The sequence below is a fragment of the Amblyomma maculatum genome, chromosome 4, assembly GCF_055883805.1.
Source record: "Amblyomma maculatum isolate TAMU_Amacu chromosome 4, ASM5588380v1, whole genome shotgun sequence".
In the NCBI taxonomy this organism is placed as follows: Eukaryota; Metazoa; Arthropoda; class Arachnida; order Ixodida; family Ixodidae; genus Amblyomma; species Amblyomma maculatum.
The window spans coordinates 78,784,968-78,801,944 of NC_139347.1; the positions used below are offsets into that span (position 1 = coordinate 78,784,968).

At 47.5% G+C, this 16,977-nt stretch overlaps 1 protein-coding gene across 2 annotated transcripts in view; it reads right to left on the reverse strand.

Moving 5' to 3' along the window:
* Nucleotides 1–16,977, reverse strand: part of Shrm (shroom) — a 483,537-nt gene that overhangs the window by 105,635 nt on the left and 360,925 nt on the right. For both annotated transcript variants that reach the window (XM_084602015.1, XM_084602016.1), the window contains one exon: nucleotides 2,168–2,241. In XM_084602015.1, the coding sequence (XP_084458141.1) occupies nucleotides 2,168–2,241 (74 nt within the window). The remainder of the gene's footprint in view (nucleotides 1–2,167; nucleotides 2,242–16,977) is intronic.

Here is a 16,977-nt window from a genome sequence, read left to right on the forward strand (position 1 = left end):
GTCTTCTTCTGCGTGCGTGAACGCAACAGAGCCCACAACTCGCCACATCCCGAAACCTGGTCTACACGATCTGCATCTGTTTTCACGCGCCAGTGCTCCAGTAAGTGCCCAACTAATGTGCGTGGCTTAACGTTCTTCATTAAAGGCCACATATTAGAGAGACCTGATGGGCCAGGATGGGCTAAAATAATTACGAGCAACAGCGAGACTTGATTACTAACCACTGGTTATAACGGGGCGATCTAAAGCATGTTCGGCCACTGAATGGGCGAGTTGGATTAAGTGACGCGGGCGCTTAGGGCGCACTGGCGCAAAACGCAACGAAACCCTAGACACAAACGAGAGTAAGGCAGTGCACTCCGGAGGACTCATCGGCCGACTCCGCATGGCTCTAATCCACTCGACTACTCTTTGCGCGATCCAATTGCGATGGGATGAACACTGCCACTGAAGCACTCTTCGGAAAGAGAGAGAGGGAGGAGATGGAGATGTCCGTAATGAGCCAGTGGCTGACGACCGCTAGCGGACACCCGAGGCACTCCGATGGAGAGTTCGCGGGAGCGTGACCCCCCTCCTGAAACACTAATTGTTCTCAAAGCCTGTGCGACAACGACTCCCGCTGGGTGGGCACAGAAAGCATGCAGTTACCGACGCACCAGTAGCCAGCGAACCGTAGAGGGCCATCATGGCGTCGGTGATCCGCTGGTCTAGGAACTGGACGCCGCAGGAACTTCTTGACTACCAGCTTTGCGAGCAACTAGATAACGACTCTGAGCGCGAGAGCTTGGAGGAGAATGACGCGTTCGCAGACTTCATTTGCAGGAACGACGTTAGGTGCAGCTTCAGCGCGAGACTGCTTCCGAGGCTGTCGGTAGTGGAATGACTTGTTCAGTCCGTTGCGCGTTCGTAAATGTCTAAATGGCGGCTTCCATTAAGATGCACTGTACTAACAGGAACCAGGTACTCAAGACTGCGACCACTTGGAGGGAACGAAACCCACGCAGTTTAACGAAGCCGAGAACCGCGCTTCTTTATCTACATGTGTTTAACAAAGAGATTGTCACTAAGGCGCATGTATTCACTGCCCCGCCGGGGTGGTGCAGTGGTAAGACGCCCGACTACTGTGCCGGAGTTCCCGGGTTCGAACCCGACCGCGGCGGCTGCGTTTCGATGGAGGCGTTTCGATGGAGGCGAAACGAAGTGGCGTCGTGTGCTGTGCGATGTCAGCGCACGTTAAAGATCCCCAGGTGGTCGAAATTACTCCGTAGCCCTCCACTACGGCTCCTCTTTCTCTCATTTCACTTTCATTCCCACCTTCCTCCCTTCCCTTACGGCGCGGTTCGGGTGCCCACAGAGCAAGTGTGACAGTTACTGCGCCTTTCCCTTCCTGTGAACCAATTTAACTTTAACTTATGTATTCACTCGGTGCTTTTCGACTATAGAAATGTGAACTTTCCATTCAAATTCAACGAATTTTAAGAGGTAGAAAATAGAAGGTAAATAAATCACTGCAAACGGGCATTGTCCAACGCAACTCGAATGCGAAGTTCTGTATGCCGATTAAAGCCTATGAATAGTGGCAAAAATCAAAACAATTTTCAGGTTTTTATTTCCATTGCCAGGACTTTCGCAGAGTTATTCGATATACTAATGACGTTCGCGATCCATCACGTATTTCGAAACATTTGGCGGGTCAGCCAGGTTAATGCTATTAAGCGCAAGTGTAGTATAGTAGTTTAAACCAACGTAATCTGGATCATTGCGCTCACCCGCAAGGTGCTTCGCTATCTCTCTGTGCACGGGCAGTTTGGTTATATTCCCGGCCATTTTTTGCCGGTGACAAAATTTCGCGCATCATTTAATTCTCGATGTTCATGACTATTGGCCACTAACTGACGTGAAGTGGGGTTTAGCAAATCATCCAGCAATGCACTACGACGGCTTCTTCACGACGCCAGAGCGTCTTTTCCCCCGCCCAATCTCACCTTTTGCTTTTAGTATTCTGTTCTCATTCTGGTGGAATTCGGTGCGCGAGTCTTAACAATGCCGAGTGTTGGTGCACGTCAGACGCTACCCTTGCCCGCCCTTAAAGCATGCGTTCAAAAGGAAGGACAATCAAAGTGCAAGCAGGCGCAATAAGCGCATGCGGGGTGTGCATAATACTCACAGGGAATGCGAGTCTCGCCGGCTCTCGGCACTGACATCGTCCTTGACTTCGGCTTCGATTTGGGCGTGCTCCTCCTGCAAAACAAAAAATAAAGGACTTAAGTGGGAGTGACAGAACAACAATTAGAAAGCACTCACAAGTAATTCTGCTGAAAATTCCATAGTCCTACTTGCAGCAATAATTTCTCTTCAGGCTTAGTTTAAGCGAAACAATGATGATTCATGCCCTTACGCAAAGGACCTTAGAGATATTTACCAGTCGATTACGCTTAGCTGGCACGAATCGCGGCACACTTGCAGTAATAACACATCAAGGTTCTTGTAGACTGAAAAAGGACCAGCGGTTGCTATTGAATCCGCGCAAATAGTTTCTTCCCCCCTCTTTTTATTCTTTCTTTCTTTCTTTCTTTCTTTCTTTCTTTCTTTCTTTCTTTCTTTCTTTCTTTCTTTCTTTCTTTCTTTCTTTCTTTCTTTCTTTCTTTCTTTCTTTTCTGCCTTTCTTTCTTTCTTTCTTTCTTTCTTTCTTTCTTTCTTTCTTTCTTTCTTTCTTTCTTTCTTTCTTTCTTTTCTTCCTTTCTTTCTTTCTTTCTTTCTTTCTTTTCTTCCTTCCTTTCTTTCTTTCTTTCTTTCTTTCTTTCTTTCTTTCTTTCTTTCTTTCTTTCTTTCTTTCTTTCTTTCTTTCTCAATTCAGGTGTAAGAGGGCGTGGTGTGACACATCTTGCATTGACGACAAAGGACGAAAAGGGGGAAAAAGTAGGACACAGAACCTGATTGCAATCAATAAGTTGTTCGGGCACTATGCGCTACGTTCCCTTTCGCACTAGGGTAGAGTAAGCGAGTGTCGCGCAGACAAAGAAAACGAAGGTTTCGCATACATTTACGGTTACCAGGCTGCGCACAACAGCACACAGCGAATGACTATAGCAGACGGCGGGAACGATTGCCACTGCAGTTCTTGCCGGACTTTTCTGCGAGCATTTATCGCTTCGCGCGTAAACGACGAAATTGCACTGTAGGGCACCGACGGGCGGGCGGGGCTGTACAACCGCGTGATCGCCATAACAGTTTCGGCGATGTAACGACACACCGGTCACGTTCCAGCGGCGCGCAACCATCAACGGCGTCGAAAAGGGGATATAAAGAAAAGGCCAGCCGAAAGCAACATACGAAACGAAGGGAAAAACTTCCGAATCTGGCGCCCGCTACCGTTTCGCCGAGCGACAAGGAAGAACGAAACACAATTAATCAACAAAGCCCACGAGAGACCGCAACAGAGGCGGCCAAAGGCGGAAAGAAACAAGGCACCGAAGATCTTTCTTCGCTAGAAGGCGTGAGGAAGGGCGTGTTGCTGACCGCGTCGAGCGAGAGAACCAGAGCGATATGGCCGGTTGGCAGCGGCGGGCGGCCATTAATCGCGCAGGGCTGAACACCGGAGAGGCGCACACCTCCAGCTGGCACGGTTGCCCTGGGATTCGCACCAGATGGAGATTGCAGCGGCCGGTTTGGACTTAGCGGCGTGGCTAATTGAATGCGTGGCCTCAAGTAACGGCCGAAGTGACCGTGGCTGCAGAGTCCGGCGCAAGTGCTCTCGTTTCCGGGTTACCGGTGGGAGGAAGTCAGGAGCGAGAAGCGCAAAAGTTTAAAAGCCAGTGCCTCTCTTCGGGGACACCACAAAATACAGTGAGGTAACTGTCTACTCGAAGGGCAGACTGAACGCTTGCGAAGGGTGAGCGAAGAAAATCCAGTCCGGCTAGCAGGTCAAAGTAAAACACGCGCACGTAAAAAGCACAGACATATGAGAGTCCGGAAAAAGAAAAAAAAAAGAAAAAAAAAAGAACCTGATCTCCTACTCCGGGGTACAACACCGTCTTCGCGTATGCAGCTGTCACCTATAGGCTCCGTGCACCGCCTACGGACGTTTTCGAAACAGCATCCGCGAGCCGAGTTGCCGCTGTTTATTAGTCACTGCGAAGATAGGCGACGTTCGCGGCTGCGAGCTCGCTTTCGCCAGCTCGTGACAATTTCTTCCCGTCTTCCAGTGCATAAATGAGATGCTGATGAAGCTGCAGCCACCAGAGAGCAAGTAATTCATACACGCGCTACGTTCCTCCCGCAAACGGGCTCTACATTAGCCTTTTTGCAATGTGCACACGGAGCCCAGCTTCAGTGGACTGGCTTGAACGACTGTTTAATTACGTAAGCTGATATATTCGCTGTCCTTTCGTATTTTGTTTAGAGCGTAAACTCTATTGCGTTCATATGCGAGTTTCGCGTCATTCCTAGACCTAGTACCTCATGACTCCCACAGACAGCGCGACGTACTCGCGCACCTCATGTTGTTTCATCTCACACTATGCGGCAAACATCATCGTTTTCATCATCTTGTTCAGGCACGAAAGCGCTATGCTATTGCCGCCGCCGATCACGCCTCATGTCATATTTGAAACGCACTCTCGTGATGTGCAGACAATTAACGTCTTAGTCTTCATGAAGTTCCACCTGCGCGGCTCCTTCATTTACCCTAGGTGAATATACGCCACACACGTGCGCCATCTCGGTAAAGACAGAGACCGCAACCGTGCCAGACAGGCTGCTAAGGTAAACTAACAACGGGAAGGCTGACTAGCCCGTTGCCGAGAAGCTTACGTACGGAATCGAGCCAAGATTGAAGCGGCCGCAGCGTTAGCAGATATGGCTAACGCTCCTGAAACTTGGTTCAAGGATAGTTGAACCTCTACACTTGCTCTTTTTTCTTTTTATTGCGAAAGCAATACTGCTAGCAATTCGAGCCTTTGGCATGTCGTAGCGCCTCCATACATGACCTTTCACGTGACCGTGTGACGTCACGCCAGACCGAGAGACGGGGCCCCAGCTCGCGCCATCAGATGGTGGCGGTGAGTCCTTACAGGAGCCGCAGAGGTGACGTCACGTCATTTTCAAGTGACCGTATGACGTCACACCAGACTGAGCTCGGGGCCCCAGCTCGCGCCATCGGATGGTAACGGCGAGTCCATACACGGCGCTGTGTCGCAGCCGAGAGAGGGCGCTCGCTGTTTGTGACGTCATGCTAGGAGGATAAATGGGGCTGTGGCTCCGCTCCTCGCAGTAGTCGGGGCGCAGCCGCCGAACAAGGCACAGCCAAGAGTACTGCTTTCGCAATCTCTTAACCAAGCTAAGCCTTCAGCAAATTTTTTTTTTTTTTTTCATTTAGGCACGCATCTGCGAAGATTAACACAATATTGGGCGAAGAACGTTCTGTTACATATCGCTTCGTAGGCCTTATTTATTTACTTTTCTTTAGGGAATGCGCATCTCTGCCAGATACACACCGCGACATGAACCGTTTCGGCATACAAGGTGCACTGGTACCAATGACACATTTCTCAACTGCCGATTGCTTTAAGCAGTTATATGCAAATGTAAGGTCGGAATAACAAGCGACCTGTCAAAGTCAAACGACATCACACAGCGCGCTCTCGGTTGTGCTGCCTCTCGAGCTGAAGACAAGTGAATCCTGACTGCGGCGCGTTTTTGGAGCGTTTATACGCCTAACCATTAAAACATTATTGCTGGCGGTGTCTTGAAATTCGTTAAGCATTGACAACGGATGCTGCTTATATCACGATGGAAGCGCGGTGGAAAAAAAGAAAAAAGGAACTCACGAAGCGAAAGCTACGTATGGACACATGACGAAGAGATTGCACGGGCCGCTTACTCTGCCAGGTGCATTAGTAAATTAATGTGATCACCGCTTTGTACACCACCTATAACGTAGAGAGATACAAGCTGTAGTCAGGGCCGGATCATCCAGGGTTCAAAGGGTTCAAATGAACCGGGCCCTCCGTTCACAAAGGCCCCCCGAAAGCTCGAAAAAAAAAAATGGCGGATTTCGAGGTTTGGTCCGAAAAATAGTCAAATCATCTTCCTGATTTCTCATTATTAAAACTAGAGGTTATGCATTGCAATGTCGAATGCTTTAAAAATTGTTCGTCGCATCTTACGCTTAGTCCCCCAAAAGCTAGCCTCAGATTTCACCGCCAATATATGAAAAAAAAAAAAAAAAGATCCAACATGCTTTTAGCTGATTCAAACTGGTTTCAGTTGGTTTCAGCTGGTACTGAATTGGCACTAACTGGTTCCAGATGCCTTACCAGCTGGAAATAATCAGCTACCAGTTGGCGGTCACGTGCATTCAACAGGTTCTTGCTAGCTCTCAGTTGGGATTACCACTAGTTTACCAGTCGGTAAACCAACTGACCTTTGTCATTACTGCTGTTGAGGTCAGTTCTTGTGTTATTAACCTTAGAGTAAGCAGTGAAAGAGCTAGAGATTATGACTGCTCATTATGACAGCCGTCTCAGTAATTTGTCGCTGCTGTGAAATTAAACGGGAGATTCTAAGACGGTTAAACGTTGAAGATCTCACCAGGAACGTAAAAGGGTCGAAAACACGTAGAAATATAAATAAGCTTATTCACTTCATAAAAGTCGAAAGAAAGAAGAAAGACATGTTATCCGAATATGCGTCCTATTTAAAGGTTTAATTCCTGTGAAGTACTTAACATATTTTATTCAGTGAGCAAGCATGTAATATTTTGTAAATAAAAATAAAAATTAGAAGAAAACTTAAGCTTCGCCTTGTAGACACAATAGCACGGCTTAAGTGTTTCACCCTAATTTAAATAAAAGTGCATTTACTCGAACGAAGACCTGCATGGGAAGCCGGCAAATAAGCACCCACCATATTTTTTTCCGACCACCGTCTACGGCAGCGGTGGCTTCTCAGTGAAACGAGCTGTGCGCGCTATTCCGTAAAATGTAAATTTATTCTGTAAATTGAAAGCAAGAAATGTCTGCGATACATGCGAAATTATTTCCCTTTGTTTTAAAAATGCTAATTGTGCGCAAAATGCAAATATACTCCCCTTTTAAATGCGGGGATCTGTGTAAATGAAAATATATACTTGCTATTTGAGAGTATTATAACTAATTTTGAGCCAGTTCAGTAGCGATGTCCTCTTCTACAGGCGCCACGATTTTGAAAATATTCTTCCCTTATTATGACGGCATTAGGAGTAGTAATACCACATATTATTGATGTTTCTATAGAAGAACTGTCATAGGCAAGCTTCAATTCGTCTTGCTGGATGAATTCACAAAAATATTAGATCATTGGTAGCGTATTTAAGGTAAGAATTTGCTTACAGCTTATGAACGAGCCCCATCACTACTTCGTCTGTGCTCACACACAGCCAATCGTTCTGCGCCATCGAATTAGCCAAGAAATTAACCACCTGAGAAAGTTTTTTAGAGGGGATCTTTTGTTCTCTGCAATTTCCTAGAACAATTCAGTCTATATGCAAGTCTGTCCGTGTGCTCTGTGGGAAAGTATTTGCGCAGGCGAGGATCATAAACAGACCACAGATTCTTTGAGTAAATATTGTGTATGTATTCTCGGCAGCAAATTCTAAGACGCTTAAGACAACCACGGCGTATGGTGGTGTGGGGCTAAGGGGCCCTCCTAAATATTTTTTTTAACCGCGGGCCCTCATCAACTGTTAATCCGGCCCTGGCTGTAGTACCAGGTTTCCGCGTAATCTTCGGCTGAATAAAAACAAGGAGCGAATTCCTGGGTCTCATTAAAAGGTGATTTTTACAGAGAGAGAGAGAGAGAGAGAGAGAGAGAGAGCCGGTTAAGAAAGCAAGCACCATTGATGCAATAGTGAGTAAACCACTAAAAGAGGCAATAGATTCAGTTAATATAAGCCAATCACCGTATATTACGATACAAATATTACAAAATCCGGAGGCTTTTTTTGGAGGCTTATTTGGAGCGTCCAAATGTGCGTCGCGTGCTCTCTTACCGCTCGTGACTCCCAGGCGTGAAGTGGCGTGACTAGCGCTGTCTCTGACGGCATGGTTTCGCTTTCTCCCGTGCGCGACCCCGATATTGCTTGCGCTGAAGCGGCGAACAGAATGATCAAAACTTACGTCGATATTGCTTACAGTGGGCTACAAGCCTCTCAGTAAATAGAAAGCCTAAGAGTAAAAGATAAAAGAAAATATCTGTTCAGTAGTAGTTAACCAGCCTGCTTGTTATTACTTCCTAGGTCTGCTCTCTTATGATGATGACAATGTTGCGCTGACAAAAAAAAAAAAAAAAAAAAAAAACGTTCTTCTAAGTGATAAAAGCTATTGAAAAAATGCCGACATTTTTGGGTGCTGCATGCAGTAGTTAAAATCCCTGAAATCTACACTTCTGTAAAACGAGCAAGATGTAAAGGGATAATAAAAATAGATTAAGGGAAAACGCAATCGACGTCGGTGAAATCGCAGAATTTCGGCCCCAGGACCCATTGGCAGAACTCGGCGCGGACATATATTAGACGGCACTGGCGAAAGTTCAAAATTTAGCGCCTTTTGCAGTTTAAGGCTGAGCCCGAATTCCACAAGTTTTTCGACACCGCGCGCACGAGGAGATGCCATCTTTCACCGAAGTTTAATTAAAAACCTGGGGACCTGCGCAGAGCGAGAGAACATTCCTGGGCCGCGTTGGAGCGAGCAGCAAATTGAGCGACGAAGAAGGGAGAAACGAGATGGAAAAAAAAAAAAAAAAAAAAACCAAATTCGGTCGAGTTCCACCGGTAATGCTTCGCGCCAAACAACGGGCGACAGTGATTTGTGGGCAGCTCGCCGAGGGGCAAGAATTCTAAGCTGCAACAATTTGAAGGGAATACTTGAATGAACGAATAAGGCAAGGGCATGGTCAATTTAACAACAGTAATTTAGGTTCAGAGCAAAGGTCCCCCCCCCCCCCCCCCCTTCCCCCTGAGAGAAAACGCGCCCTCTGGGAAGCTTTTCAGAAGAACAAAATTCAGCGACAATTTCGGCACCAGGTCTGGTACGCTGCAAAGATGCTGCCACGTGTGGTAACAGGAAGTTGGAGGCAGTCCCTCCATTCTTTCGTACGGATTTAGCCAAAGGCTTCTCCGTCATTCTTCCGCTGAGCACGGTCTGGAAGTGCTTACACGACGGCTGTACCCAGGCATTATAAGTGCACGGACAAAAATGGTCCGACACATTCTTGGGGCATAACCCCCGCTGTGCTGCACTACATAATTTTAGTCCGGCAATATACGATAACTATAATGTTTCATGCTTTAGGGATGGGTGATGACAGTACAGTTACATCATAGACATGTCACGTCACATATCATGTAACATAAAAAAAAAATCATAGCCTTTCGATCAGTCCTGTGCTTTTCAAAAAGCACAACTTTTATACCCCTCTACCCCTCTCCCCCAGTACAGGGTAGCAAACCAGTTCCTTTACCAGTTAACCTCCCTGCCTTTCATCCTCCTCATCTTCCTCCTCCTCCTCCTCCTTCATGCTTTAGATAATTCAATTAACGTCCATTCTTTCAACAGCAAGGTTCAATTCAACGACGTACACGCATCGCAATGAAAACTCAAGAACAAGAGGTCCAATTTTCTTTCTGTTCCGGTTCTTCAGACACCGGTGAACTGTACAGCGCTTCACAAAAAAGTGATATAAATGCTAAGCAGCTTGGAAACGGCGATACGTCGGCCCGCGAGAAAAACAACCATGACTGGCCAACAAGGGCAAAGTGCAAAGTGGATTTGGGGAATTAAATTTGCCCGACACAAGATTGCACGCGAACACCGGGGATGAAGTTCCCGGGAAGTGGAGATTTGGCGGCGTATGTACTTATACATTCGAAGCCGTGAAATGTTTTGTGCGCGTCACGTGATCACGCAGACGTTTGTTGCTGTTGAGAATTTCAAGCGACGACTTCGATACCAAAATATATTTGCCCGTATTTGAAAAAAGGTATTTGCCCCCATCAAAAGGTAGAAGTCTAAGTAAATCGCTGAGACACTGCGAAAATGCTTAGCGCTTGTGAAGATAAAAAATACAGCGCATCTGAGTGGAAGACTGGTGGGCGCGCGGCGCCTTCACTGCATACGCGGGGCGATCAATAGAATTTCAGGGCGAGATACGCTCTTCTGTATGTGCAATGCAGCGAAGTTGTTGGCCGGCTATGATACAAGTAAAATAGGCAAAGGCGGCTATGACAGCGTCAAGTCATGCTTGGTTTAAGCAAATGTTAGAATTCCCTACTCATTACACTAATACCGTCATGATTTTAAAGGAGAACGAGAAAGAATTCATAAAAATGAAAAGCATCACCGCTTGTGGACACAAGATACGCGAAAAAAAGATGTGACAAATCAAACTATTCAACTAGATCATCGCCATGCCCCCTTGCGCGAACGCATATATGGTAAGTAAAAATTCAATAGTGCGCGTGAGTGGTTTCGTCTGATTACAGTTATTCTTATGCTTCTGTCGTAAATTTTACTTTCGGGCAGTCGGCGTAAGAGAATGAATGCTTTGAGCCACCCACACTTGGGACTAAAGTCGAATACAACTGTCGCACACATGTCTGCGCTTCCACTAAGCCTTGCACTTCAATCAACCCGTACAGTGTTGTATGGCAAACTATATAAACGACGTCTTTCCCGCACGCATGACGCACACACACCGAAGGATGTGGCCATTAAACATGTGCACTGCACTCCCATCACATGGTACAACGCATTTCGCGCTGCATAAGCTTAACACAAGCAAACAAACCACTGTACCACACTATTCCGAGACCACAGTGCGCCCGCCGAGTGTCCATCTCCCTTCACCAGCGGCTGGAGTTGGCTGGACGCGACCTCTTCTCTGAGTTGAGTTGCGAAACACGAGGCTTAACTGACCATAAAACTTCGTTTCGACCCCGAACCCATAAATAACGTCGGTCTCATTTCTTCAACGGCCCGACGCAAATGAGGTTAGAAAATTTAAACTCCATTCCTCTCCTTCCCCGCACCCCGTCCTCTTCTCAACTCCAAAGCGAGAGAGAGAGAGAGAGAGAGAGAGGGGGGGGGGGGGGGGGCACGCACCACTACTGCTTCTTCCTTTCTCACCCTCGATCAAGCGTAAGACGAGAGAAAGTAAGTGCACAAAAGCAGGACAGGGTCGCGACGACGTTGGATTCGACATAATTTAGCGGTGTCCGCGACAAGCGTGCTCGAGGGGAAAGGAGGAAAGGAGCAGAGGGCACGCGAGACCACTCGCGGCGTCGCTGGAGAGCCTGGAACACTAACGAGCAATGTCGGCTATACAGCATACGATGCGGAGGATGCGAAGCAAGGAAGCAAGCAAGCCATCGCAGTAGGGTGTCCCTCCTCTGCATCGCGTTGGGGTTAGGGAGCCTCCTCCACATGAGCCGCTGCTAGGGGTCCCGCGCGACGCCCCCTGACGCCCTGTTTAGCATGCAAACGAGCTCCTCGAGAGCCGTGTAAAAGGAGACACTGGCGGCACCGCGTCTTGCGTGGGAGCTCGTTTGCTGGCTGCGCGCGGAGTTGTTGCGCGCCGGCCGACCAGGGGCGAAAGACGCGGCGGAGAAAGAGAGAGCGAGGATGAGGCCGGGCGAGAGAGATCGCAAACCAGCGCGGGTTTCTCTACCAGAAAACCCAATATGTTCGTCTTCATTAAACAAACCCCTCGGCATTGGAGCGCACTCTTCTCCGGCGCCAGACCTTGTTGCAGTGAGGAGAGTCGAGCCGAGCTATAGTTGTACGTGGGTCGGCGAAAAGGTGAAGGAAGGTTACCCACTTTTTTCGCTGTCTCAAACGCATCCCCAGCATGGCACGAGCATTTAAGCCCCAGTGAGCTGCATACCGTGGAAAGGCTGGAATAGCGTCGCAGGACTAAGCTAATGAGCGTCGTTCGAGCTATGAACGGCTCCTGAAACATGACGGCACCTTTATGCGGATGACATTTGATTTACCACGTGTACAATGAACTCGACAACGCAACATGCGATTTTGTGGAGAAGTGCCTTTGTTTTCTGCTCTGAGATAGCAAGTTTCGCTTGCCCAGTGAAGTGACTGACGTTTTCTTTCAATAGAAAATGTGTTTACAGGTATACCGCTGAAATAGAATCAAACTGCAGAAATGACCAGCTAGCGATAGAAGTTTTCTGGGTGCGCTGCATTAATTAAACTGCAAACCTCGTCCGGATATATTCCCGTTTCGGTTTGTGCAAGCTTCTAGACTACACTAAAATTGTGCGCCTTTTTCGGCGAACGTCAAAGACAAAGCACTGATATTGTATTCGGGGGTGTTTCGCTTCTTCGGGACGCTTTCTGTTCAGAATTTCGCCTAGAGGCAAAATAAAATTTTGGCAATTTCTCAGGAAATTTTAATAGCTAGCAGAGACATGAAGGAAGTTTTTGACGGTAAAGCTAAAGAACACGGCTAGGGCACGCAAGGCGCAACCCTTTCTTCTATGGTCCTCTACGAGTCTTCTGAAAGTACGACAGTACATATATCCTTTTCGATAAGTCACCGCAGTGAATGTAGTACCTTGCGGAGAACTGATATGTTTTTGTGCAAAACATTAATCGCATGAAAGAAGAATCTTCTGACGCTAACAAAAGTGCTTAGGGGGTCACCTAAGTCGGAGTACAGTTCGAATAGGGCTTTAATCATGGTATCCACTCAAGCGCGGTCACATGGTCACTAAAGAAAGCCACACAAATCTCGAAGGAACGTTGTAGTAGAGGAAACACCGTCTAGGCACAATAAGTGAGTGAACACGGCACCATCGCCAAGCAAGCTATAGGCAAAACATGCTAGCAAAGAATAAATGTTTTATTTCAAACCTACTCCACCTTAGAGAATCCATTTAAATTCACCGAACTGGTATCGTCCCCACTTAAATCTGTACCTCAATTAGGCCCCGCGAAACCCGGTTTAGCTGAGTCGACAGCGCTACTGCTTTGGATATTGGCAGTGGTCCAGAGCTCGGTCCCTGTGCTAGGGTTAATATTTTTTTAAGCAGCAAGTTTCTGTGAAACCTATATAGCTCTTTAGCGCATGTAACCGCATGACTGCACCTGGGAAAGTGGTAATTAGTAATTATCCTACACATACTGCATCTTTAGAGTTGTCCTCGCGCTGGACGCCAGCACTGCCCCCAGCAGCGAATTTCGCCCACTGTATATATTATACAATACGCTTTACCAGTCGTCTGAATCGCACATTGGCAGCTAGATTTTTTCGGGGGCGGCGTGCGCAACATTCCAGCCAACACTTTGTATTTTCTCCACTTCCAGAAGTTAAAATGTAGACTTATACAGCAACTCCATTATATGACCGTAAATTGAGTAGTGATGATGGGCTGTTACCAATCTCATTTTTAAACGTCAAGCACGGGATGCGAGTTTGGGGTTGTTTACGGGTTTGTTTCCTTTTTTCGCCACTAAGAACTACATTGTAATTAAAAAAAAGTTTGGATTCTTTACCATTTTATTTAACAAATAGCATTATGGTGATAGCAACCAGTGTTCCTCGCGAGATGTCTTAACTTAAAATACGCGGTGGAGCATAGAAAATACGCAAACACGCAATTTTCTGTGCTCAGATCTTCCTTAATCTCGATGGACAGCAAGAATTGATGACAAAAATGCTTACAATGGAGAATGACTAAAGTATACGGGGATTAAACATTCTTGGCAATGCGAATGATGATCAGCGCTAGCAAATTGCAGTTTTGCATTTGGGGCGCTACCGTAGGTAGATGGACATGAGGGTGATTTAGTCTTTCAAGGGCGGCTGCTAGTCGGCGAGCGATATGCGAAAATGTGCCTTATTACTTCTAAAGGCATGTCGGTTTGCTTATTTACATCCGTGGCCCTACTGTTTGGCACAAACGCCGTAAGGCGTTGCACGAACGGCGCCAAGGGCAACAGTGAATAGTATACACCACTTCTGCTCCCGACATCAACCAATATAGTAAACCTGAGGGAATGAAGTGCCTGCAGACATGTAATGAGTTTTCAAGTATTTAATTTAGTGATGTTTTCTCTTGATATGTTGTTAATTTCTGACTTTTATTTCATGAATGCAATGTGTTCGTCTTCGCGTGCTGCAGTTATGCTGCATTGCATTGTATTGTGTATGGATCCGACACTAGCCTTTTGCTATGGGTCCAAAAACATTTTCGTGTATATTCTAATGTAGTACAATTACTCCTCTAAAAAAATAAGAAATTAAAAATTACTGCAGAAGTGGTCTCTTGGTCTGGTTCATCGGGTTTAACGTCCGAAAGCGACTCAGGCTACGAGAGACGCCGCAGTGAAGGGCTCCGCAAATTTCGACCACCTGCGGTTCTTTAACGTGCACTGACATCGCACGTCTGCAGGAGTAGACGACACAAGACACTTCGCTGAAGAACTCAGCGGACAGTCACGGTAAGCGCAGTATAAGCACCGACCCCACTGATGGCTCTTTACCGCTGGTGTGTACAATACGTCTTTCACAACTAGGGCTGAACTTCCACTGGCAGTAAACATGAAAAACGCATCGCTGACACCCGGACACTATTCTTTCAAGAACGTTTAACTTCGGCCGACAAATATCAGCTACGACGCACAGGAAAGTTACATTTTCCCCATATTAAAAAAAAAAGGAAAAAATCACATTGGGTACGTGTTTATGGTGCATGCGGAAAATGTAAGCAACCTGAAAAGCGGTAGGCTTTGCCCTCCCTCCCTCCCTCCCTTCCTCCCTCCCTCCCTCCCTCCCTCCCTCCCTCACTTCCACTTGTTTAAATAAGTGGGCGAAAAATAATGTCAGCCGAAGAGAAGAGAGAAAGAAGCAAAATAAAGATGGAAATGGCTGGCATTAGGCTGTTAGGAAGTGCTACAGCGAAAAACTGCCCGAGTTCTCAAGCCTGCTTGGTAACGCAAAGCACGCCCCCTTGTTTCGGGACTTGTAGGCTCTCTACTCTCGCCAAGGCCGAAGCGCCCTCCGCGATAAGCGGCCAGCGCTGGCCAGCTCAAAACTGCCAGGCCAAACGAGACAAGGCGTGGCGACCGGAAGAGGATGAGCCCCTAACGGAGTGCTTCGCATCGCGCGCCTGGAATAACGGAGCCTGTGCTGAACTCTCCATTTCCTCCTCATCTCCAGAGCAGCTGATTGATGACCAGCCTCTACGGTAGCCGACGGACTCATTGGGGCTGCTTTCCGCCACGAAGTGCGCTTCGGGAAAGCCATTTCACTCACAGCAGGCTCGCTTAGAAGTATCAGCGTCTATCCTCTTGTCGTTATACTTTCGTGAGTCCAGTTCATTGACCGGAGAATAACCTATTCCCCGTCTACCCCCAAAACTTTGTAGCTCTGGATTATGTCGAGTTGTTTCATACTCCGTTAGAAAGCTAGCGATCTCGACAATGTTATAAATGATGGCACTATGGTATGCCCTATGAGAAACTTGCCTCAGTCGTCAGTTAGCCCCTGTTGAAAAGGAATTGTTATCCATTGCATTTCTGACTTGACCATAAGACGTCGACAGGGTTTCTATGTGCCGTTACTTGACGATAAGCGGCACTGCAGTGTTGGCGTGAGTTAATTCGTGGTTATATAATTTAAGCAGCTGTGTAAATTCGCGTAGAGAAAGCACTACGTGAGAGCGGTTGGAGCAGAAATTTTCTGTCGGAAAATTGTAGCCCTATACATTACGTGACGATTTTATCTCTTTGTCACGTGCAGCTTCCTTCTCTGTTGTGCGTAACTCACGACTTAGTGCTGCAAACTACCCGGTGCATTCAAACCTTCGTGTTCGCACGTGGTGTCCCATTTACAACGTAGCGCTTTCAAATCGCGTTATCTGCTAGCCTAAGAGGCTTGCAGGCAGCATGTAATATGTGAGTGGTTCCTGCCCCCTGCCGAGTGTGGGCAGCCAATAGGGAATGATATAACCCTAATTTCAAGCATTTACAATGGTAAAGCGGCAAAACGCAACAAAATTAACACTCCTTTTTGTCTGGCTGGCAGTATGGCCGAAGAATTCCGATACGCGACAGCATCGCGGCCACACAACCACAGTCTACGACAAGAAGAATAAAACGACCGAATATAGATCACACATGTCGCAAGACGACTCAATAGGCCATCCTATTCAAATCGAAAATGCGGCGACTGTCAACCACAAACTCTTTCGGCAATCTGAGCAGAAAGATATTTGTCAACAGCAGGAAGGACCCGTTTCTCCACACAAAATGCAGCAGAGCGAGCACGTCCGCTTCCGCGCAGCACACCCTGCACCCTCGTCTTTACGTGTTTTTTTTTTTTTTCTTCCTGTCTCCCATGTCCTGCTCTCGTCACATCCTAGCCCACAAAGATGTGGCAAGACCAGACGCGGCACGGCGCCAACTTTCGCCTCGTCAGACGTCAACTCCGTGTATATCAGAGGGCGGCGGACGAAGATGCTACGAAAGAGAGGATAGCTCGGAGACAGCGAAAGGTAGTTGGCGAGGGAGGCCAGTCGGTACAACAGCCTCTGCGACCGCGAGCCACCGGCTTCCGCGGTCTCCGCTGATAACGCGGACCGACCATCCCCAACGCCCGTTTTCCTTTTATTCCCTCGTCTTCATTCATTCCCCCTTTTCTGTTCTTTTTCACCACTCCTCTCTCGTTCCTCCCAACCTGGCGATAAGCGCCGCCCATCCGACCGCTGCCGGCCCGGGAGGAGCATTGACGTCCAACGCTGCATTAACGGCTCCCAACGCCAGCATCAGGGAGCCGCTGCATCCCTTCCTTCCTTGCCTCCTTTACCCTCTCCGCATTTTCCTTTCTTCACCGACGGTGCCTCGAACACGAAAAAAGTTTTTCTTGTCTGGATGCCCGCCGGACCTGAAGGTAACGAGAGCGAGGAAGGTTGGACACGATGCG